Source organism: Sinocyclocheilus rhinocerous, unplaced genomic scaffold, assembly GCF_001515625.1.
Source record: "Sinocyclocheilus rhinocerous isolate Xijiao unplaced genomic scaffold, SAMN03320098_v1.1 scaffold4214, whole genome shotgun sequence".
NCBI classification, from domain to species: Eukaryota; Metazoa; Chordata; class Actinopteri; order Cypriniformes; family Cyprinidae; genus Sinocyclocheilus; species Sinocyclocheilus rhinocerous.
Window position 1 is genome coordinate 106,217 of NW_015636077.1, and position 25,175 is coordinate 131,391.

Consider the following 25,175-nt stretch of genomic DNA (forward strand, 5'->3'; position numbering starts at 1 on the left):
TTCAAATACATTAGCAGGCAGAGCAAGCTCACTGTTCACAATGTACGAAGTATGAATGTATCTCTGAGGGGAACTGACTGTCTTAAGAAACAGTTTAGATGGCATTTTCCTTTCATCAGTATAATGCATTGTGTTTACAGCGGTAATCAAGGAAACAATGCATCACTGCTGTTCCTTAAGCGCCACCTGCTGACAGAGAGTGAATTTGCATTTTCATTCAGCCCATCTGCTGTTTGGTATGTTTTATGTAGCCTAATTTCACAAAGCTAAAGTCAGACCATTCTGTTTTTGCTTCCGGTTTTGAAATCATACAGTCTAATGTAGATCAAAATATAGGCTAATAAAGCAACTAACCATATTCTTCATGCACTCATATTTTCATTCTTTCTTGTCTTTTGCTTAAATAAAATACATTAAAAATCAGTATTGGATTCTGCCAAGAAATTTTTTTTTTAGATCAGTGCATCCCTAAATTTATGAATGCTTGAAATGAAGAAATTAAGATTTAAATGTTAGTATTGTAGCTGCCTTTGGATGATAAAGTTAAATAGCTAGCTGAGTTAATGCCACTTTATTTATTTATTTATTTTTTGTGCAACCGTCTTATTTATTTCATATGTAATTTGTTTTATGTCATAAAGCTATGCCATTTCTGTGTGAATGATCGGTGGTGGAATTGGCTGCGATGCAAGGGGCACCAGCTAAAATCTTGCCTAGGGCACCAAATTGGTTAGGGCTGGCCCTGCTAAGACCTGAGGACAGGTGAGGTGATTGATGGCAAAAGGGAGGTTTAATATCATTAAATCATTGCTTTTAAGAATTTCATTTTTATTTTGCTATTGTTTAAACATTTCCAGTTTTCTAACTCAGTGTTCAGAACACACAGTTTCGTACATCTCTGACTCATTCTTGAATGCTCACAAAAGAGTTCCAGTCCACAGTCAACTAGAATAAAATTAGTAATGTCTTTTCTAGTTTCCTCTTACATATATATATATATATACTCATGTTTTGCAGTTTTTTTATCAGTAAAAGAATGACTGCAGCAAGAGGTTTCCAGGTACCTCTAGGAAAAAACAACAACGATTACTTGAGTATGTTTTACAGGAAAATACTATTTCAGTCTGTCTACTTGAAAATTTCACTTTTAATTCAATGTGTGACTTGATATTTCTTTGAAATTAATTGTGAAATAACTAAACATTTCAGAGTTTTTTTTCAGTGTAATAGGGCCCAACATTTCTGTATGTCATTCGCATAAAAGGAAAATATTTTGATGCTTTTACATATTTTTATGCCATAAAATGTATGAAGTGAGATTATGTTGCATTTAAAAATGGCCAACAAGATTTAGCCAGAGTTTCTAAACATTTTTCCCCCAGAAAGAATTGAGTCATAGGTTCAAAATTTTCCCTTGTATAATGCAGTTCATGGCTATTTATTCTGTTGAACCTCATTTGTATAAGTCATAAGAGTGCGGCCATCAAGGTAGGAAAATGGAGATGTAAATGTCTAGATAATTTTAATGGCTTGGTTTTTCATCCTGGCAGCTGGCAGGTGTAGCGATAGCAATGTCTTTTGTTTGCTTTGAGTCCAGATGATCCTCGGCGAAAGCCGTCTCCAGCACCAGCAGCAGAGACTGTTTAAGCTTCTTCTTATACTCATCACACATGAACACATAGAGAATGGGGTTCAGACAGCTGTTTAAAAAAACCAGGCAGTTCACTACAGCTTCTGTTTTTAATAAAACCTCTTTATCTGACTCACTCCATTGATTCTCCTGTGCACGTATGTGATAAAACTCGTGGATATGATAAGGAAACCAGCATATGAAAAAGGCCAGGACCACAGCTATAATAACCCGGTATGACCTGAGCTGCTTCGCCTTTTTGAGGCTTTTGACTCGCACTCCGATAGCTATATATGAAGATGCAATGATCAAGAAGGGGATGATGAAGCCCACTATGAACCTATATGTGACCAAGGCCTTGTAGGATTGTATAGAAGTTGGATAGTTACAGATTCCATCAGGCTCTGCTGTTGAGTGACGGAGGACAGCGGGGATGCTGCAGCCAATGGATAAAACCCACACAATCTTGCAGATGATTCTGGTTTTGAACAGGGTTCGATTATTCTGAGTCCACACGACCATCCATGTGCACAGGCATCGGTCCAGACTGATAGTCGTCAGCAAAAAAATGCTGGCAAACATGTTTAAGTAAATCATGAAATGGATAAACTTGCACTGTAAGTCGCCAAAGTGCCAAGCCATCTTGCATAAGGCTAAAATCATGCTTATGATGAGAGTTAAGGAGAAGATGAAGTCTGCAATTGCCAAGTTAAGGAACCAAATGGAGTTGACTGTCGTCTTCATTTTGTAGCCGGTCACAAATATGATGAGCCCATTTCCAACGAGACCTACGGCAGGAATGGCAAAGTAAATGCAAAATTTGAAGACGTTCATGCCCTCGGTCTGCACGGTAGAATTGTCTGTAATGAATCTGGTCACATTTTGAGGTCCAAAAATAGTGTCTGCTACACAAAACAAGAGAAAAATACAATGAGTGTTGGTCTATGGAATCTGAATGTTTTTTTTTATGCCACATTTCACATGCGACAATTTTTTCTACCCCAGCACAGCATGCTATGTGAAGCATAGTTTCACACTCGCACTTCATATTTAATTTCTTTCTTTCTTTCTTTCTTTCTTTCTGTTTATTTATTTAAAGCTGCAGTCCGTAACTTTTGGCGGTCTGTTAATTTATTTAAAGCTGCAGTCCTTAACTTTTGGCGCCCTAGCGGTTAATAAACAGAACTGCCTGCGTCTTGCGGAAGAACATTGTAGCCGGACCTACTTCTCTCTGTTTATGTCTATGGCGAATCACACAGGTACTGGGCTACTCCGCAGCGGTACCTACCCGAACCAGTCTAAATAGTCCGAATATAAATACTTATTATAGGTGTACCGTAGTGATTCAGAACAAGCCAAAAACACGATTTGGAAAATTGATTCATGGTGTACTCGCTTATTATATAAATTTGGTAAATTTTGAACACAAAAAAGTTACGGACTGCAGCTTTAAAGAAGGATCCTGTCATTTTCATCTGAAAGTGTGCATTTTAACCAAATTTCAGCAATAGTATTCTGTAAATGTATTTATTGTAAGTACATACATTTAAATAATATTTTCACACTTTTTGCATTAGGAAAAAATAAAAACATGATGACATTTTGAAAATTAAATGTGATATTTACCTAATTTTCATACATATTAAATGATTAAATGTGATATTTACCTAATTTTCATACATATTAAATGCTGCATGAAGATTTCACTTTGTGTAGATAATCATAGTTTGGAAAATTATTTTTAAGTCATTTATTTATGGTGGATATTTATATTTTGAAGTGAAGGGCCTGGGTCTGAGACGGTAATATATATGTACAAAGGGCAATAAAAAGCATAAACAAAATCAAGCAATAAACAAACAAATAAATAAGTAAAACAAGTATAAAAATAAAAACAAATGAATGCAACCTTCATAAAACAAAACAAAATAATAAAAAAAGCTAAAACCTACCACTGGGACATTTGCTGCAGTTAGGACACAACTTTATATGAACAATAACTTCTGAAAATAAACTGGCATTTTTTTTTTTTTTTTTTAATGGGCCTTTTCTGTGATTGGGCCTAAACTGTGAAATATAAACATGTGTATAAGAACTGCTAAAGCATTGTCAGACAGGCAAAAATTAAAAACTCATCTGTTTTCTCTGGCTTTTTAATGTATTGTAGAGATTAATTGAATCTGTTTTTAATTGTTTTGCTTTGTTTTGTTTTGTTTGAATGCTGTTCTAAGAGTATAATTGTAAAGCACTTTGGTCAACTCTACGTTGTTTTAAACTGTGCTCTAGAAATAAATTGACATTGACATTTTCACCCAGTTACAGATAATGATAAAATAATATTATTCTTCCAGCACGCACCAATTATGCATAAAATACACAAATTAGACTCTTACCCATTTTCTCTATCTCTCTTCTCTATGTTTTCTTGTGTAAAAGCCCATGAAATCTCTTTGCATGTTCTCTTTTCAATTGACAGTGAACAATTGATGATAAATTCCCGTTTACTTATTAAAGTGTAATGGTGGGATGGAGTAGGAAGAGAAATATGCTTCTGCAGAAATCTATTTGTGCAATTTTAAGTTCTATTTCTGCAATCTGAAATTCCACCAATGAATCATGAGTGCAGAGAGAAGTGTGTTCCCTGCCAGGTGACATGTTATCGAAAGACACTATCCTGTGACACGGGACATTCAGTGAGAAACCTTCACTGTACAGGAAATATCCAGAGATTTATTTTTGGGACATTGACTTATCTAGAAGACAGACCTTTGTCACACTTCTATTTACAACACAAATCGGATCAATCATTGTAAAACAATAAGCTACTTTAGCTACTTAGAGATTGATCTTATTATTGTTTTCTTGTCTTTGCAGCTGGTCAAGGAAGCACTGGTGTCTTTTCTCGTCTTTGTGATCCAGAAAGTCCAGATGTTCTTCAGCAAAAGCTGTTTCCAGCACCAGCAGCAGAGACTGTTTAAGCTTCTTCTTAACCTCCTCGCGCATTAACACAGAGAATGGGGTTCAGACAGCTGTTTAGAAAAGCCAAGCAAACCACAAAAGGTGTTGTTTTAGATATTACTTACTAACATTGACATTCTGCTTATTCTCCACTGCATTTAATGAAAAAAAATGGTTAATTTATTCTGAACTTAACATCCCTCACCCAACCAACAAGCCAACTATGAGGGACTATGGACCCTGCCCCCAAAATGCAACTAACACCTCAAAAAGTCAGAACAGGCCTCTGGTTCCATGGCAACCAAAGACAAATCATCTGATAACGCTAGTTTTATTGCTCAAAGGAATGCGGGCAGAGGAACTCACACTACATTTCCCCATAGGAAAGACACAATGCCCATAAAAATGGACTCTCCCCTAATTCATAGACAAACCTTTCTATGACCTTTCTATCATGCATATGCCCAGTTCATTGTGTATATTATTACTGTTCTTGTATATTGTCTTTTTGTACTGAATACTGTTTTATGCAAGCTTATGATAGAATCCGTAGTTAATATGACCTCACCTATAGCATGTTTGGTATCTACGAATTTGTATTTTCATTATCTAAATGAGAGTGTATATTATATGCTGATACCTTTTGCATCAACACCCAATCCAGTGCAAAACATACTCGAAGACAAAGAGTCGTAAACGTTCCCCCCAAATGTTCGAGACACCATTGGCTCTTTGATCCCCATAGAACTTAGGTGTGATCTCCATAGAACTTAAAAGGCCTCACATCAGTGAGCCGCCTGGCTTTTGGCTCTTGTCTCTTGGCTCTCTCTCTCTCGTCACCTTCCCGTCTTCCACTGCGCACCTGGAAGGCCTCGACTACAGCCATGTCTTCACTTTCCATCGGGGAGAAAACTCTCCCAACCACCACCAAGTCAGAATAACATCTTTGGAGTTCGTCACCCTTCAAACCCGGAAGAACGTGATCGCAATTCCAACACCACCAGACATTCAAACCATCAAGATTTTCATCTGATACTGCATCCAGACGCTCGTTCAACAGCCAAGGCAATGCAAGTATTGTACATTTAAACGAAACAGAGGTTTAGTATAAGCTGAAAACCCCCGATTTAAAAAGGCGCTAATGGTTTCACTCAGGTGATTAACTGACTCATTTTCCATAGTTGCATTCTCTGTTTTCTCTAATAGTTTCAATTATCCACTTTAACTCCCCTTTATGTGTAAGCGCATGTTTGTTCGTTTGTTTGTTTAGACTAGTTATGTGTTGGCGTTTAGTTAATAAAACTTGTGTGCACAAATTATATGAGTTTCTGATTCTGTCACGGCTTGTAAATCAGTGTCCCTTTAATGATTCCTGATCTTGTTTACATGCTCTAATACATTAGTAGTACTGTGAGAAAGTTATTTTCTGTGGCCACGAAAATATAATTTCTTAGAGTTGATATAAAATTACACTGAATGTTCACTGGACGGACAGATTGGTTGATTGTAATATTCATTTTGCTACAGTTACTACTAGCAGCTGATATAAATAATTATACTTAATTTTAATTAATTGTAATTGTTTATATAGCCTACATTTCCCTTTTGAGCTAATTTGCTACAATCTGGATGCCTGAAAAGCCCTCTTTCACCTGGGTTACAGTGACACTAGTCAGATAATCACTTTTCAAACCGGTGCACATGATACATATATATAAAAAAAAAAAAGATAAAAGTGCAGTGAGAATTGGTTCTGGAGCAAAACAACATGCAAATTAAACATTTTGTGGCACATCTGACTAGCAACACATTTTCTCTGTTAGAAATACTGTACCATAATTTTTGCATTGAAAATGATATAGAATGGGAGAAAAAGCAACGTTTTGAGACACGTTTTTCTTTTTTTTCCCATTTAGCTTGTTTTAGGGTTGCATTTTTAGAAAGCTGAATCATGCGCAAGAATAAAACATGTTTTTTTTTTCTTTTAATGTATGGTTTTAGAATGGGTTTCATTTGACTAAAATAATGTAATTTGTGTGTACAATACATTTGCACAAAAAAAAATCATTCTGCATTTACAACCACACCTATCTCCCAGTGGACTTATTTTAGCACTATTTATTTCAAAGAAACATGACAAAATGCAAACTGGACATTAGACGACATGCACGCAAATGAGAGGTCTGTAAAACGCTCGTAGTCTAGGTCTATTAAAAAGTTTTTTTTTTGTTTGTTTCATGGTTTTAAGAATCGCGCATGCTCTCAGGCAAGATCTCGAGAGAGATAGCGAGAGCAAGCACGCTAGGACGCATATTATTCAATTGTTTTTCTGTGTAGTACACGCTGCCACATTTAGAATAATCTGGATCTATCAACATCAGAACGAGGTAAGAAACAACTTTAAATGAATCCGTATGCATGAGCACGCCTTCTGCGCGAATAAATATCCTACACAAATTGTATGAAATTTAATGAAGTCAATAATAAAGTCATATTGACTGCTGGGCCGCAGGTTTTTTGACCCCTTTGGAGCTTAACTGTCAAAGTTACTATTCATTTTGTTAAATAAAAAAGTTTTGATGTTTGTGGAGAGGAAACTGAAATTGAGTATTAACAGGCTAAAAAGGAGAATAAAGAATATACAATTTAAATAGAGAGAAGCCTGTTATGACCACATAAACTATGCTCATTTCAGAAACATTCAAGATTTAAATTCTTGGAAGAACACCAACCAAACCTAAACTGTATATATAAAGTACATAATAAATAAATAGTGTAAAAAATAATCCGGCATCATTTTCCTCGAAAGCAAACTTTGCCAGGTTCAAATCGTTATTGTGAGGGGCTTCGTTATAAATAGGCCTAAGTAACGGAGAGAGAAATTGAAACTGTTAACTCAGCACAAGCAGGGAAATGGAATGAGACAGTCTAGGCAAAAACAGCTATATAAATCATGTCTTGTGTGATTGTCTGGTGATGCAATGCATGCAACAGGGTACAGAAGGCCACAGGGTGTTATAGAATCTCACAATGGCTACTTTAAGACAGAATGTCTTACTCCTCAAACACCCCTGTGCCAGCAATCCATGAAGCATCCATAACCCCACAGTCATGGCCATAACCAGGGTTTGAAAATTATAGTGAGGTCTGCGGTGCAATAATAACCCCTACAAATACAACTCATTATATACACTAACACTTTAAAAGAGACAGACATGTAGACGTTTGTGAAAGATGTTTTCTCTGTTTTGGAGGGATGAACACTTTTAAATTATACCATATTTATTGTATCAAAATTAGTTAAAGGGGTCATATGATGCGATTTCAAGTTTTCCGTTCTCTTTGGAGTGTTACAAGCTCATTAATACTTTACTATATAGGTTAGGGGTGAATAATTTTATCAGTTTATTATTCATGCAACAATAGGGTGATTTCAGGTAAAGTGGGCCACTTTTTGTAAAACGTATAATTTAATGTTTTTTTTCTTTTCTTTTCCTTATTACTTTTGTTAACTTTAAGGTCCAGCTATAATATTTCAATTTGAATACAGTTCATATAAAATGTTATTTGCAAGCTATAGGCCTATACCAATAAACATTTTGAGATCATGCACAAATTTCTTTTCAGGTAAAGTGGGCCAGCTGGTCTGGTAAAGTGGGCCATACCTTATCAAATAAAATATTCTGCATCTTAATTAAAAACCAATGATATATTAACACATATTATCAGACAGAGATTTTTAACAACATATTTAACAAACCCCAAATTATATAACCTATAGGTTATGAGTAAAATAAATCATGTGTAAATCCTCATCTCAATTCATGAGTCTTACTCCAAACAACTGAAAAGAACATGTTGTGTTGGCATTAAATTTGATGAAATCTGAATATCAGGATATTCAGAAACCAGTATATTGATAAAAATGAACTCTACAATATATACAAAATGTGACTATAAAACAAGCAAGAATAAATAGGCTAAACAAATAATAAGAGGAACATTTAAAATGATAATGTAAAATCTTTATCTGTCTATGTTCTATAAACACTTTAAAATAACTTTAATTGTGTTCATATTTTAAGATTTATATTCTGCATCTACATTTTGCTCCTCTCATCCTTTCTTCACTCCACAGCTTAACTTCATGCCTTGCCTTCCTTTTATTCTCTCTTTCCTTTCTTCCATCTTTGACTTGAATTTCCTGACTGCAGTCTCATTGTTTTCTAAAAAAGTAAACTATACATGTCAACTATAAAATAACCAGTGAATGTTAATTTATTTAATGAATTTGAGTATAATTACTGAAACTTAAAGGTCGGCCCACTTTACCTGAATCCCCTTACAAGAAAACTAACATTTTTTTGGTTTAATTTTATTCTTTGCATTTTATTCCCTGTTAACTGTAGTAACAAACAAAGCAGGAACTGTCCCAGTAATATTTGTTACTGTTATAGTTTTCATTAATAACCATTGCAATATAGATGATAACTTTGTCTAGTGCTCTTATGTTTTTCTGCATGACTTTGTGAAAATGTAACTATACTGAATGAAATAGCATATACTTCTTCATGTTTGGTGTTTGCATATTTCCTTTCATTCTGTAACCTACTTGTTCTACTGATCTGTGTACTAGTGTTAAATGCTGCTGTTTTTGATAACGTCTCTGACAGATAATATCATGTTGTTTTTTGCATTTGCCTTACCAAATGTCGTATCCTGTCAACGATAACCTATCCTTGGGCTTTTTTGATTACTGTCAGTTTGCCGGCGATGCAGTGTTGCCAGATATTGCTATGAAAAAAATAATAAAAACCGAAAAATAAATAAAAATAAACCGAAATTAGTAAATATTTTGTAAATAAGATAAGATAAAGTTAATAGCTAACCCTAAACTGCACATTCTCACTTTATTAACTGTCTAAAGTGTCAAATTAAGTGGAAAAGACAAGTCCGAAGACGCTTATAATAGCTGGATCTGGCGCCCGCGCCCTCACTTACAGCTCTCTCAAGCCTCGTTCACTCCGCCAGCGTCTCTAGCGATCATTTTCATATCACGGACCCTAAACATTCTTGCAAACGGTCTAAACCGAATTACACATGCAGACACTCATAAGAGTTTTAAACAGCAAATTATTCATCCAGAGAACAAATTTTGTTTTTGAACATGAAAAATTTACTGAGGTCTGGTCCGGACTTAGGTGACCTCTGGCTATACGGTTATCATTTAAGTGCCTAATTGAGTAATTTAGGGTTAGTCTTTACCATAACCATTTATATGATTTTATACACTGACCTAAATATAAGGTTACAATAAGGTTACTGATTGTGTCTACAACAGCAATTTATTTTGCAATATTAAAAAACAACAACAACCATATTAAATCATAGGAATATTGCACAGATGAGACTCTTACCCATTTCTGTATCTTGGTTTGTATTGTCAATGCTCACAACTTGGTCAAATAATCAACAGCTGGTAACAGGATCTCCTCTACTTATATGAAAAGTTCATGGGTGGATTGAGGATGTTGCATGTGCACTTTGTGGGCATATTGTGGTTGATTTACTAAGAAAAATTGCATAGACTGTGCCAAATAAATATCTCCCACACCATTACACCACCAGCAGCCTGAACCATTGATACAAGGCAGAATGGATCCATGCTTTCATGTTGTTTATTCCAAATTCGGACCCTACACTAAAAAATGCTGGGTTAAAAATAACCCAAGTTGTTGAACAAACCCAGCGATAGGGTTAAATGTTTAACCAACCTGCTGGGTAGTTTTATTTAACTCAACTATTGTTTAAAAATTACTATATGGCTGGCTTAAAATGAACACAAAATATGTTGGAAATTAACATTTATTAATATGTTTAATAAATAATAATTAAATAATAAACATTTATTAAATTGCTTATTAATAAATATTCACCTTTTGATTATTGCTGACGCCTCTAATAATTATATGTCTGATTTTTATTTTCCAACCTATTTTGGGTTCATTGTAAGCCGGCCATATAGTATTTTTTAAACAATAGTTGAGTTGAATAAAACTGCCCAGCAGGTTGGTTAAACATTTAACCCCATCGCTGGATTTGTCCATATTTAACTTGGGTTGTTTTTAACCCAGCATTTTTAGAGTGTACTACCTAAATGTTGAAGCAGAAATCGAGACTTATCAAACCAGGCAACCATTTTCCAATCTTCTTTTGTCCAATTTTGGTGAGGCTGTGCGAATTGTAGCCTCAGTTTCCTGTTCTTAGCTGACAGGATTGGTACCTGTGGTCTTCTGCTGCTGTAGCCCATTGGCTTCAAGGTTTGATGTGTTCATGCATTCAGGGATGCTCTTCTTCATACTTCGGTTGTAACAAGTAGTTATTTGAGTTACTGTTGCCTTACTATCAGCTCAAACCAGTCTGGCCATTCTCCTCTGACCATCAACAAGGCATCTTCGCCCACAGAACTGCCACTCAGTAAATATTTAGTTTTTTTTTTCTCGAACCATTCTTGTAAACCCTAGAGATGGTTGTTTGTGAGTAGATCAGTAGATTCTGGAATACTCAGACCAGCCCATCTGGCACCAACAACCATGCCACGTTCAAGGTTACTGAAATCACCTTTCTTCCCAATTCTGATGCTCGGTTTGACCTTCAGCAGATCATCTTGACTATTGGTACACACCAATTTGTACAATTCCATTTTGTTACTCGGAAGTTGGAAATTCCTAGTTCCCAGAAGGAACTTTTAACTGGAACGCCCTCCCAAGTTGGAGTTCCGACTCGGAGTCTCGGAGGAATCTCAACAACTCCATTTTCAGAATCCAATATGGCTGCTCAGTGCATCAACAGAAGAGAAACAGTAGTAATATATTGTTTATTAGCACTAATGTTTATCTGTGTCTCAGTAAACTCAGTGTTGCACACAGTACTAGTCAACCTCTATGTGTGGACATAATACTATGGCATTATCTATGCAAAATACAGCTTTTTATGTGTTTTTAATCGACTGGTATTGCTAACAATAGATGTGTCCGTCTTGGTTTTCTGGCTTCTTTACTGGAACATGGTACAATTTGTGTGGTGTGACGTCATTCCCAGCTCTGACTTCCGAGGTAAATGGAAGCATATGTCTACATGCCTAAAATGCATGGAGTTGCTGCCATGGCTGATTAGATATTTGCGCTAACGAGCAGTTGAACAGGTGTACGCAATAAAGTGGCCGACGAGTGTCTCCTACAATCAAATATAAAACTTTTTTATATGCATCATGCCAGGCCTGACTGCAGTGGTGTCAAATATCATTGGTTCTTTCCTATGTAATGTCACTGCAAACATCAAACCTTGCATGACGCATCTTGCTGTATCTGAACTGAGTGCAATCGTTTCAACAGAAGGGAAGCGATTTAGAGAAAAACAACTTAAATGTAGGTCTGTTCCTCTTTTCAGCGTGACATACATTTTCTACACAGTCCTGTGGTCTCAGTGCTTATGGTTAAGACATCACATAACAACAGAAACGCAGTCGGCAGACAGTGACTCCTAAAACGTAAAGTTATATTAGTGAACTCAAACACAAAATAGAGAGAAGAAAACTAAAAACTAGGGTTTTTCATAGACTTAAGTGATATCTATCAATTACTCGCAATACTAAAAACACTTACAGAAACAATAAAAATCTGGTTACATGCTGGAAAAAAAGAGTAAGACATGACGCAATTGTTAAAAGAGTCTGTTTGACGCGAGCATTTGTAAGATCCCGTCATGTAGCCTGGTTCTGAGTAGTAAGCAACCAACATTTTTAACTGTGGCAAAACCCTGTGGCTCTTGAGGTAATGCCAAAGATATCATAGAACCACTGCAATGTTATCAGCAGACAGTGACTCAAAGTAAAGGGATGCTCGACTGATATCATTAAAGCTGATACCTTGGCGATGCTTTTGACTTGAACAGACTCCGCGCTGGAGCCACGGTCATGCTCTCCAAGAATAACATAGTGATATCCAGCCCTATAGGGTAGGAGGAATAAACAGGAAACGTAGAAAATAGGAGCACGGAAAAGAATCAGGCAGGGTATGTTTATAAAGGAAAACAGAGTCAGATGTTCTTACTGGACACGGCAGTGGGCAGCAGTGACCACCTCCGCAAAAATGGAAGCCATTGGATTGCTGGTTCATACATTATCAAATATAAATGATAGGATCTCAACTTATAGATATTAAATTATAAAGACCCTTAAAGCTAGTAAAAGTTACCTGGAGAGAGACCTGCCAGGGCCAGGAACCAGACACTGCATTCTCTCCATTAGCAATTTTGTTGTAGCCGCTGATTACTGGCTTAATGGCAGGCACTCCACAACCTATACAAGTACATGCAAAAACATGCAATTATGGGTTATTAATCAGTTCTTGATCACTTTTTAGTTTGATTATAATAATGTATTCTGAACCTCAGAAAGTCCTCTGATTTAAAAAAAAATAATAAAAAAAAATAAATAAATATACATACAGTATATATAGCAGTGTATTATATATATATATATATATATATAAAATACAATATATATAAAAATATTTCATGTAAACCTCCTAGTAATACGGGGTTCTAAAAGCTGTATGCATAATAATAATAGCAATAATAATAATGAAAATAATAACATATAAATGCTGTAAATTATGTTTAAGAGTAATTATTATCTTCAGGTTGACACTGACTCTGAAAACTCACCCAGAGTGGAGGCCACCAAAGCAAAACAGCTGATGATCCAGAGCATGGTGGAGACAAGTACTTAAAGTTCAGCTGCTGTTCCCATTGGGTCTCTCCCATGCTTTATATTCTACCCAGCATCTGATAAAACTGGGAATTCATCAAGGTGCTTCCATGCAGCTGGTAGGATCTCAGAGCTCAGGAACGTTCATATCTTGTTTAGTACAGTCATGTGACAAAAAGTATGTTGAAATATTGACAAGAACAAATGGGTCAACTGAGAAAAAAGGTCGGCTTCCCACCTTTGTTTAAAATTTTTTTTTTTTCTGAATGCATTCAGTTGCAGCAATGAGGCACCAGAGATGTTATTCTTTCACCTGTAAATATATAACCTGAAGTTCTTGTTCCACCCCATATAATCTTTCAGCAAAAGATACAAGAAAGAAAATGCACAAAAAATTAAGATATTTTCTTCTTTCTTTCTTACGCTAAGAAAGAAAAAAAAGTATTTTTAAATATATTTTTTTATTGTACAGAATGTTTTGTGGTTGCTTGACACTATATGAAAAGATGTTTAACCCCTGTGGTTTCTAGGACAATGCCTATAAGTTACAAAGTGTTAATCATTGTAATGCTGACACCCTAGGAATGCTCATAGTCTGCACAGGTTTTGTATCGGAACCATGATCATGCTCTACAAGGACAACACAGACAAGTAGACAAGTGTATACTGTCTTTTCTCAATCAATGCAAACTTATGACGAATAGCTTTTAAAAAAAATATGGGCAATGTGCAGAACTGCATGAACAGACATGACTTAACAAGCTCTTCTGGTTTAGTTGGATTTGATCCTGAGAAATTCATTTAACACACTATATAATTTAAATGTAAAACCTAGCACAGGATTAGGGAACTGATGTAATACATCTACTAAAAAAACATCCAAGTCATTCCAAATTGGGTAAAGGTCTAGCACACTTTGTTTGCAGATGCCACTTAGTTTGATTTTTTCTGCTGAACCCAAATTAGTATGCTTGTTGTCATAGAAAGTCAAGGCATACCAGGAAGAACCAAAATTTGTATTTAATATTTATTCAGCCATAAGTATGCATGCATTCATAAGTTTAGCATAATCTATAGTTAGGCTAATTAAAATGAATACATTGTTGATATATAAAGTTATTAAGTGCTTTGAATAATTCAGTTGGCATTATGTTATGAGGTATTTCCAGTATTCAAAGCAGTAGTGTAACAGTGTTATGAAGACACAGTTTGATCACTGGACTGGTGACTGAATGTTCAGACACAGGAGAACTTGAAACGGAGACATGCTGGTTCTTTAGTTGAATCGAATGATTTCTTCGATCCATTTTCTAAAGTAAGAGACACGAGTGTAGGTGACTGGACGGTCAGTGCTGCAGGATTTGTGGCCCCAGGAAACGATGCCCACTTGGTACCAAACACCTGAACTCTCACACATCAGAGGACCACCAGAATCACCCTGCAGTGGACACACAGACATCAGTGATTAACATTGCGAGTTTAGACCCTTTTGTACTGTCAGTGAGCTGCTATTTCACATATTTTAATTAATTTAGTTAGAATTTTTTTTAAATTAATAGCTTGTGTGTAAAATATGTTCATGCATCTGTCTCTATACCTCGCAAGACGAGGCTCCAGAGGCTCCAGCACAGATCATGGCGTCTGTGATAGTGTTCCTACCCCAAAACTGCCTACACTGAGCCTGACTCACTATCGGCAGAGTGGCTTGCTGCAGGAATCGAGGATTCACTAAATTCAAAAGAATAATATAAGACATTAAGTATCTGAATGGTTGAGCAAGGACCAACTGCTGCTTTTTTTTTTTAGTAAATCCAGGAGATATAGGCACAACTGAAAATATTCTGTTATATTTGACACAGGTGATAAGAATGGACTTACGGTCATTTTCAGTTACGCCCCAGCCAGTGGTGACACAACGAGTCCCAGGAAGGACGTTGGTGAAGGAGTTAGGCAAACATATAGGAGAGATACGGGAAGTCATCTCTACTGCACTTGACAGTTTCAGTAGTGTAATATCGTTGTATTCAGTCTGTTTGTTGTAGTTAGGATGTGTGATGACCTATGTATGAAAAAATGAATACATTTATTCAGCAAGGATGCATTAAACTGATCAAAAGTGATAGTAAAGACATACATTTAACTTTGAAAGAACCCTGAAAAAAAAAAAAAATCACCGTGATAATAATGTTTCTTAAGCAGCAAATCAACATATTTGAATGATTTCTGAAAGATCATGTGACACTGAAGACTGGAGTAATGATACTGAAAATTCAGCTTTGTATAACATAAATAAATTACATTTTAAAAGTATATTCAAATAGAAAGAAATTAATAATATTTCACAATATTACTGCTTTTACGTTTATCAAATAAATGCAGCCTTTTGAACAGTAGTGTCATTTAAAGCTTAGAACCTTTGTTTTAAATGCACATTAAAGATGATACCTTTGCAATTTTCTTCACTTGAACAAGTTCATTAGAGCCACGGTCATACTGTCCAAGGACTACATAGTGATATCCAGACCTAGAAAGACAGTGACAGGGAAAAGCATAAAAATCTTAAAAACAGATGTATAAAAATACCTGGATGGATGGATGGGTTCTTACTGAACTGAACAGTGGGCAGCAGTGAGGACCCAGTTTGTGCTGATCAGGGAACCACCACATAAGTGCTCACCTCTGGATGTCTGAATCAAATATAAAGAATTTCACAAGTACATCATGATGCAGAGAATGAGGCCCACCACCACTATAGGATACTTTGAGAAATGGATCCACTAGTATAAACAAAGATTGTGTCATTAAAACTTATAACACTACCTGGATAGAGACCTGCCAGGGCCAAGGGTGTGCCTCATTTCCATGAATAAATCCTGCATCACCTCCCCCAACAAGACTTGGGTTTGGCTCATCCTTAACGCTTATAGATCTTTTGGCAATTTCACCTGCCGGGTGACGCACTATAAATTGACGCACCCCGCATCCTATTACCATAGTTTGAGATGCAGCAAGTTGATGTAAATCAAATTTTGCGTTGGTTTTTGTCTATGTGTGAACCTAGATGTGCTGGTGTCAAGATTAGTCCACTTACTCAATGGTAGGACCAGAGGAGGGACTACTTCCTGCCCCTCCAGGAAATCCCCCAGGCATTCATGTTGCTGTTGTTCCCATTAGTCTCTCTCCTGCTTTATATTCTCTCTAGCACCTGTTATATTCCGCAATTCATACAGGTGTTTCCTTATAGTTAGGAGGAGCTCAGGAATGTTTGTATTTGTCATATGAGGAAAACAATAAAAAATTGAATTATTTTTTTCCTCACGCAACTGACTGAAATAGGTGGGTCAGCCAAACAAAAACAAAGGGATATCACCTACCTTTCTAAAAAACAACAACTTTTCTTTCTAACTACCTTTCTTTCTCCATGAATGCATCCAATTGCACAAATGAGAATGTTGCATATCAAGGCTGTTCTGGAATTTTCTGAAAATTTCTAACAGACCATTACATTCCTTCTAGCACGAGATGAGACATGAAAGACATGAAGATATTAAGGAAATAAAATGCTTTATTTTTAATTGGGTTATACAGGAAACACTGACTGAATGAATGAATGAATTAACTGTATAGCATAGGTGTAAACAACCCTCCCTGTAGAATAATTATCAATAATGAGTATAGTTGTTACCTATCTGGTTCCTGTGCAGCCAGGCTATGACCTCATTGCATTTGTCAATAATAGTTTTTTTGTCCTCTGCACTAATCTTGTCCTTCAGCTTGTCATCCTCCACAGTGCTCATCATGTTAAAGGCCAGGGACTCTAAAGTGTTCTCAGTGACTTTCTCCTTCTGGACTTCATCCTCTGCTCGGTATTGGTCGGCTTCCTGTACCATACATTCAATTTCTTCCTTGCTCAAACGACCTGAAAGAAAAGATTAGTGAGAAACTCACTGTGAAAAAGAGACCATTTTTGAATTCCAGAATCAATAAGTCAATAAGTATAAAGCCAACTCTTTATCCAAAGCCAAGGCAAGTTATTTTACCTTTGTCATTGGTGATTGTGATCTTGTTCTCTTTGCCAGTGCTTTTGTCCACTGCGGACACATTGAGAATGCCATTGGAGTCAATGTCGAAGGTAACTTCAATTTGTGGCACACCACGAGGAGCGGGAGGGATGCCAGTCAACTCAAATTTGCCTAGAAGGTTGTTGTCCTTTGTCATGGCTCTCTCCCCCTCGTATACCTAAAGATAAGAAAAACGGGCTAATTAAAACAGATTCCAATTGGTAACACATGCCTCCATGGATTCTGGATGAACTGATGTCAACATCTCAGTGATTTCAATGATTTTCCTGATACTCTAGCATTGCTGGTCACCAGCATATGTTGTGTTTTGGATGCTGGTTTGTTGGTGCCCCTACCAGGCTTAATAAGCTTTCCTTACAAGCCTTCAACAGGCCTTCCTTGGTCAAGCAGTTTCATTCATTCACTATTATTTTTTGCTGGTGAACAAGAAGATTATGATGGTCCACAAGTTAGATCTGCACCAAGCCATCCTGGAAATGGAAATTCATGCTGGTCTGAGATTGGCCTTTGAGCAGGGTAAGAAGACCAAGAACGTAAGGGTCTACAACAACAACTTTCAACTTACCTGGATCAGTACACCGGGCTGGTTGTCCGAATAGGTGGTGAAAGTCTTGGTTCTCTTGGTGGGAATGGTGGTGTTCCTCTTAATTAACACAGTCATGACACCACCAGCTGTCTCAATGCCCAGAGAGAGAGGAGTGACGTCCAGCAGCAAAATGTCTTGGACATTCTCCGATTTATCACCTGCTAAGATGGCTGCCTGGACAGCTGGTGAAATTTGAGGAAAGATTAGTATGTCATGAAGCAAAAAGTAATTACTAATCCATCTAGAGACGAAATTAAACCATAAGCTACTGCTTCATCAGGGTTGATGCTTTTGTTAAGATCCCAGCCGTTAAAGAAGTCCTGAAGCAGCTTTTGGATCTTGGGAATGCGAGTGGAGCCACCAACCAGCACAATGTCATGGATCTGTGCCATCCCCTAGAAGGTTGTTGTCCTTTGTCATGGCTCTCTCCCCCTCGTATACCTAAAGATAAGAAAAACGGGCTAATTAAAACAGATTCCAATTGGTAACACATGCCTCCATGGATTCTGGATGAACTGATGTCAACATCTCAGTGATTTCAATGATTTTCCTGATACTCTAGCATTGCTGGTCACCAGCATATGTTGTGTTTTGGATGCTGGTTTGTTGGTGCCCCTACCAGGCTTAATAAGCTTTCCTTACAAGCCTTCAACAGGCCTTCCTTGGTCAAGCAGTTTCATTCATTCACTATTATTTTTTGCTGGTGAACAAGAAGATTATGATGGTCCACAAGTTAGATCTGCACCAAGCCATCCTGGAAATGGAAATTCATGCTGGTCTGAGATTGGCCTTTGAGCAGGGTAAGAAGACCAAGAACGTAAGGGTCTACAACAACAACTTTCAACTTACCTGGATCAGTACACCGGGCTGGTTGTCCGAATAGGTGGTGAAAGTCTTGGTTCTCTTGGTGGGAATGGTGGTGTTCCTCTTAATTAACACAGTCATGACACCACCAGCTGTCTCAATGCCCAGAGAGAGAGGAGTGAAGTCCAGCAGCAAAATGTCTTGGACATTCTCCGATTTATCACCTGCTAAGATGGCTGCCTGGACAGCTGGTGAAATTTGAGGAAAGATTAGTATGTCATGAAGCAAAAAGTAATTACTAATCCATCTAGAGACGAAATTAAACCATAAGCTACTGCTTCATCAGGGTTGATGCTTTTGTTAAGATCCCGGCCGTTAAAGAAGTCCTGAAGCAGCTTTTGGATCTTGGGAATGCGAGTGGAGCCACCAACCAGCACAATGTCATGGATCTGTGCCATCCTGCAGAGACTTTTCCACTGGCTCCAGTGTACCATGGAAAAGGTCGGCACTGAGCTCCTCAAAACGCGCTCTGGTGATGGAAGTGTAGAAGTCAGCACCTTCATACAGAGAGTCGATCTCAATGCTGGCCTGTGTACTGGAGGAAAGGGTGCGCTTGGCGCGCTCACATGCTGTCCGCAGGCGACGGACTGCACGTTTATTGCCAGTTATGTCTTTCTTGAACTTGCGCTTGAACTCTGCAATGAAGTGGTTGACCATTCGGTTGTCGAAGTTTTCACCACCCAGATGGGTGTCACCGGCAGTAGCCTTGACTTCAAAAATACCATACTCAATTGTCAGAATGGACACGTCAAAGGTGCCACCACCCAAATCAAAGATGAGGACATTGCGCTCACCACCAACCTGTAGTGAATTGTGACCATAAAGCAGCAGTTTAACCCTACTAACTCTTTAAACTTGCTGTGCTGAAAGTTCAGTTGAAGACGCTGGACAGCAAAAACTAGATGCAACTTCATCCAAACATCATTAGAAGCCAGTTAAGGATGATTACTAAACTCAGATATTTACACTATTCATGTAAAAACCACTGAACTAGGTCAAATATAGGTTTGGATATCTCTGTACCTTTTTGTCCAATCCATATGCGATGGCAGCCGCTGTTGGCTCATTGATAATGCAGAGGACGTTAAGGCCAGCAATGGTTCCAGCGTCCTTGGTGGCTTGGCGCTGAGAGTCATTAAATTAAGCAGGCACTGTAACGACTGCATTTGACACGGCCTGAAAAAACAAGATCAAATCCTCATTAGCATGATTCTGTTTAGCATATACTGTATAAAGTGTTCAGACAAGGTTTTTAGTAAAGTGATTTTTGTGATTATTATTGAAAGAGTTTGCAGTAATTCTTACAGTTCTTTATTAAAAAATAATAATAATTTCGCTCGTGAAGAAACAATACATGCTTTAAGGAACATTCTTGTAAAATATTTCAAAGAGTTTGGAAGCAGCACAGTTAAATAAAAAGAGCCTTGCTGACACTAATGATTGCAATCAAGTTCACATACTTCCTGTAACCAGCGTTATCTCCAAATATCTCTCATACAAAGTGGAGGTATAATTCTGCACATAACATGCACAAAACAAACTTCAGGCTATATTAGAGATTTTTGAAAACATGGAACGTGAGCTGCAGAATCAGATATTAATCTGTGGTGAATTTTTTTCAAAACCACTTTTACTGCAGGCGTCACTAAGATCAGATGTGTGAAGCTGTGTTTGCAGAACTTGGAACTTGTGCTGAAGGGAAATGTTAGTGTTCACCACAGTACGTGTGTTTCTCTGTTTTGGTTTGACATTTGTTACTACAGTATGTGATAAAAGCTTTATATCCATTATAAATCATGCACAACTCTCCTCAGTTTGCATTTTGCAAAGTTCAGGGAAAGGCTTCAAATGCTGTAGTACAAACAAATACGGCGGTCTAAAAAAATATGTATCGTTTCAAAACAAATTATGTTACTTAATAAACAGAGTACACAATATTTTCCAGTATTTTCTGAATTTCTTCCACATCCTCCTAGCCAGAAGTCACAAATCTTTGATTCAGAACTCACACATCACACATTTTCTCACAAAGTTAATAATGATGCGATCTCAATGAAGATATGCTCTCTTTAGCTTAGTCATCTATTTCCGGTATGCTTGAATGCACATTATATGTGAAACAAATGTGCCTGGAAGGGTCCTAAAAATAAATGTAAAAGATTTAAAAGTGCTCATTTACAGTGCTTTTGCATAGTTTTATTCACCTTGCGCAGGTAAGCCTCAGAGATCTCCTTCATCTTAGTGAAGACCATAGAGGACACCTCTTCAGGGTAGAAGGTCTTTAATTCTCCTTTGTACTCCACTTCCAATTTGGGCTTACTACCATCATTGAGTACCATAAAGGGCCAGTGCTTCATGTCAGACTGAACCACTGGGTCATCAAAGTGTCGACCAATCAGGCGCTTGGCATCTGTTGAACCAATAAGATGACAACAATGACAACAAACAGAAGCATTGCTTTAAAAACTGCTGTTGGTTGCTGCTAACAAAGACTTTACAGTATGTACAGTATGTCTTCACTTTTAGTTTTATAATCATATTAACTGCACTGCCATCTAATGGAGAACAGTAGCATCAACAAGTGTCAATGTCAATCTTTCATTCATTTTCTCAACTAAAATGCATCATGTTCTGGCAAATTATGAGCTGCTTTACCGAACACTGTGTTGTTGGGGTTCATGGCTACTTGGTTCTTGGGTTTTCAGATCAGTCTTTCGGTGTCTGTGAAAGCGACATAGCTGGGGGTTGTTCTGTTCCCCTGGTCATTGGCGATGATCTCCATCCACCTTTCCATGCTGGAAGATTCCACACAGGAGTAGGTGGTGCCCAAATCAATACCCACTGCTGGACCTTTTGAAATCTTGCCTGGACCAGATGACCAATGGTGATTTTAGGTATCAGAATAAATCATTTTTAGCTGTTTTATTGAGAATACATACTTTCTTGAATATGTAAGCTTACAAATCACACCTTCAATGCGTGTATATTTCCTTTTTTATAAACAGTCCTACAATATCAAGTCTGCAAAGAAATAGCATCCAACAATTATTACACGACTGCATTCATAGGCAATTTAACTTATTTAATGCATTGTTTGCATAAATTACGCAACTTTTTACAAAACATTAATTCTCAAGTGAGAAACGCATATTTTAAAATGAACAGTTAGACGAACTACAAAAGGGCTTTTCACACTTTAAATAGTTAACCCTGGATCATTCTAAACTCAGGGTTATAAAGGAATCTAGGTTATCTTGTTTCACGTTTCACATTGCTCATAATTCAACAATTAATCATGTGTATTCATAACCTGACGTGGGGCTCAATACTTTGCATTAATATGATGGCATTAATGACAACAATAATAATTAGATTTTATATATTTTTTAAATATATTTTTTTGTGACTCTGCCTGTGAAAACCCAGCTAGTCTTTTTTTTGTGTGATTTACTGTTTTACATAAAATCATAATGTAAAGAACATTCTATGAAAATGTAACCTTGATATCTTTAATACTGACTGAGTAAGGCCATGTCAAAGATTGAAATCATAGTGAAATTAATGGTTGAAATCAAACTTTGATGCTTGTTATCTCATAATTAGATTTTGAGACTTTAGCCTGGATTTCACAGACAGGGTCACACTTTTTCTTCTTCTTCTTCTTCTTCTTTTTTTTTTTTTAAAGATTGAAAAATATTGCATATTCAACCTGAACAAAAATAATTGGTATCAGTAATAATATTAGTTAGTCTCTAAATAAAATAGGTGTAGACTGAATGGGGCACGTTTCCAGCTACATCCACATTTGTTCTGCAATCATGCCACCCTAAGCTGCTTAGGGAAAGCACTAGATTGCCTGCTTGGCTCCATGCCATGACTGTGAGTAACAACAACTGTGAAGCTCTGTCACTGCACACTGCTTACTTAATTATTACTCATTCAATTCAATTCAATTCAAGTTTATTTGCATAGCGCTTTTCACGATACAAATCGTTGCAAAGCAACTTTACAGCAAATTAAGTTTCTACAATATTTAGTGGTAGCTTATCAGTGGTGACTGTCAGTTAATGTACATATGGCAGAAATGTACGGAAAAATCAATTAAAGACGTAATAGACGTAATAGACGTAAAAACAGACGATGAACACTATTAACAACAATTATTATATGATGCAATCAAACTTATAGCAAAATGTGGTAGTTCTGTGTGTTGTTTCAGGGTTGGCATCATCTGAGGTCCTCTGAGGGGTTGGCATCATCTCTTCTCAGGTGTTCTGGATCCAGACTGAAGCTTGTGTAAATCCTAGTTACCTCATTCATTATTGTAATTCTTAATTATAAAAATTGAACATTGTCTTATATTATCTTGTAATCAAACATTGTGAAATGCAAAATCAAAGGTTGGTATACAAAGAGAACAGAATGTTTCACTCCAACCTAACTTTGCAAAGCAAATCAAATGAAGGATTTTAGGGGGGGAAAAAAACAGTCCTGACAAAGAAGCAGGTTGTTTCTTACAGAAAAGCTGTTGTCATGAGACAAGAGCACAATGGGGAAGGTAAGAGACACAAAGAATATGAATGGGTCATGTGGCCTGCAAGATTCACATGATTTGCTGTGTTTGCATGTGTGGTAGATGTGAGGGGGCAAAATTAGTCTGTTCTCAGAATTGGGAGCGCGCGCGCACACACACACACACACACACACATATATATGTGTATGTGTGTGTGTGTATATAGACAAATAAAACTAAACAAAACTAAAACTTTAATTATAATAAATAATAAAATATAATTAAATAATTATTATAATATTTTATGAACAAATATTATAAATTAAATCACCCAGCATGCATACCAGGCTGCACCTAATGACATTTTTACAATATAATAATTAATTGCAAATAATTTTTTTTTTTCCATACAACATTTGTATTATTTCATATAGTTCTGATTGCGTTACTATTATTCTAAAATGTAAAAAGGGTAATAATAAAGAACACATAGGTGTGTCCAAACTATAAACTGTGTCCTCCATGCATAAATGTGTTTCTCCTTCTAGCACAGGGGTTTTCAAATGATTCCTAGCACTTCCCCAGAACATTTTGGATGTCTCCCTTATCCATTTGGATGACAAGTTTGTAATAATAAACTTAAGTCACTGAAGTAAAATGCTTTTCCTCATGGAATTCCTTCTGGTGCCTGACTTATCACTTATCACAATGTAATTTTATTGTGGGAATTGTTCAAGAGCACACAACTTCTCTTTGTTTTAACAGTTTGCACATCAGACCAAATTAATATATATATATATATATGCAGGACTTCCAAAACAGTCCAAATCTAAAACAGACAGAAGCAGACAGAACAGAACACCAGGCCAGGCTGCTTGCAATGCTTCAAAGAAAAATTTTAACTTCCTGGAAAAGTTGTAATTGAGAGGTAATGTGTCCTTTCCCTCAGCACGGGGTCTGCCCTCGACCAAAGCCCTGCTAGAGCTCGTCCTGGTGCCTTTTGCACTCCTGCACTGCTGGACTCAGAGGCAGAAGCCCTGGACTCTTGTGTGTATATAGCCATAGCGGCCGAAGAGATTTCAGCATGAAATCACCTGACCTCACAGTGCAGAGAAACGTCCAGGCTGCAGATCTCATGTGCTCCAGCCTCGCCAGCGTCTGCCATTCAGAGCAAGCACATAAGTTAACAACCTACTGCCAACACCAGGGAAATTTAACACAGAAGACACTTGTTTTCATTCATGAGGTTATTCAGCCTTCATTAAGAATTACACAAACTCAATAAGTGCAGTGTCCTCACCTTTTCTTTTTATGGTGCGTTTTGCCTCAAAATGACCGGTGGTGCTGTAGCATGCTAGACACATGAGTTAACAACCTACTGCCAACACCAGGGAAATTTAACACAGAAGACACTTGTTTTCATTCATGAGGTTATTCAGCCTTCATTAAGAATTACACAAACTCAATAAGTGCAGTGTCCTCACCTTTTCTTTTTATGGTGCGTTTTGCCTCAAAATGACCGGTGGTGCTGTAGCATGCTAGATAAAAGCATGCTCTCATGAGATAACCAGACAGTGTTAAGCACTGAAACACTTAATGGATAAGACATTCTTGAAGGGATGTGTTCGTCATAAATAAAGTTAATACAAAACAGTGCCCTCAATGTATGTGCATCTAACACGGTATACTAAATGTAGCACTTTCCATAAATAGCGTAAAAATATTAATATACATATATATTTTAAATATGTAAAAAAAGATTGTAAAAATAA

General features: G+C 36.9%; 3 protein-coding genes, 1 long non-coding RNA gene and 1 pseudogene across 4 annotated transcripts; all 5 read right to left on the bottom strand.

The window, feature by feature from the left end:
- Positions 1-1,522: 1,522 nt before the first annotated feature.
- On the bottom strand, positions 1,523-4,027 carry LOC107747655 (C3a anaphylatoxin chemotactic receptor-like). The gene is made up of 2 exons (XM_016562252.1): positions 4,024-4,027; positions 1,523-2,535 (listed from the first exon to the last, which is right to left on the bottom strand). The coding sequence occupies exons 1-2, from the start codon at positions 4,025-4,027 to the stop codon at positions 1,523-1,525; spliced, it is 1,017 nt and encodes a 338-aa protein (XP_016417738.1).
- Positions 4,028-12,727: 8,700 nt separating this feature from the next.
- On the bottom strand, positions 12,728-13,394 carry LOC107747668 (uncharacterized). The gene is made up of 3 exons (XR_001640827.1): positions 13,316-13,394; positions 12,844-12,947; positions 12,728-12,756 (listed from the first exon to the last, which is right to left on the bottom strand). It is a non-coding gene; the product is annotated as an uncharacterized LOC107747668 (long non-coding RNA).
- A 1,112-nt stretch (positions 13,395-14,506) lies between these two features.
- LOC107747656 (chymotrypsin B-like) lies at positions 14,507-16,352 on the bottom strand. Its single transcript, XM_016562253.1, has 6 exons — positions 16,179-16,352; positions 15,966-16,045; positions 15,804-15,882; positions 15,237-15,417; positions 14,956-15,086; positions 14,507-14,796 (listed from the first exon to the last, which is right to left on the bottom strand). The coding sequence occupies exons 1-6, from the start codon at positions 16,350-16,352 to the stop codon at positions 14,635-14,637; spliced, it is 807 nt and encodes a 268-aa protein (XP_016417739.1). The 3' UTR covers positions 14,507-14,634.
- A 507-nt stretch (positions 16,353-16,859) lies between these two features.
- Positions 16,860-18,418, bottom strand: LOC107747657 (heat shock cognate 71 kDa protein-like). The gene is made up of 5 exons (XM_016562254.1): positions 18,283-18,418; positions 18,006-18,211; positions 17,399-17,597; positions 17,044-17,277; positions 16,860-16,870 (listed from the first exon to the last, which is right to left on the bottom strand). Exons 1-5 carry the CDS (start codon positions 18,416-18,418, stop codon positions 16,860-16,862), a joined length of 786 nt encoding a protein of 261 aa, XP_016417740.1.
- LOC107747658 (heat shock cognate 71 kDa protein-like) lies at positions 18,417-21,602 on the bottom strand (annotated as a pseudogene).
- Positions 21,603-25,175: the final 3,573 nt, after the last annotated feature.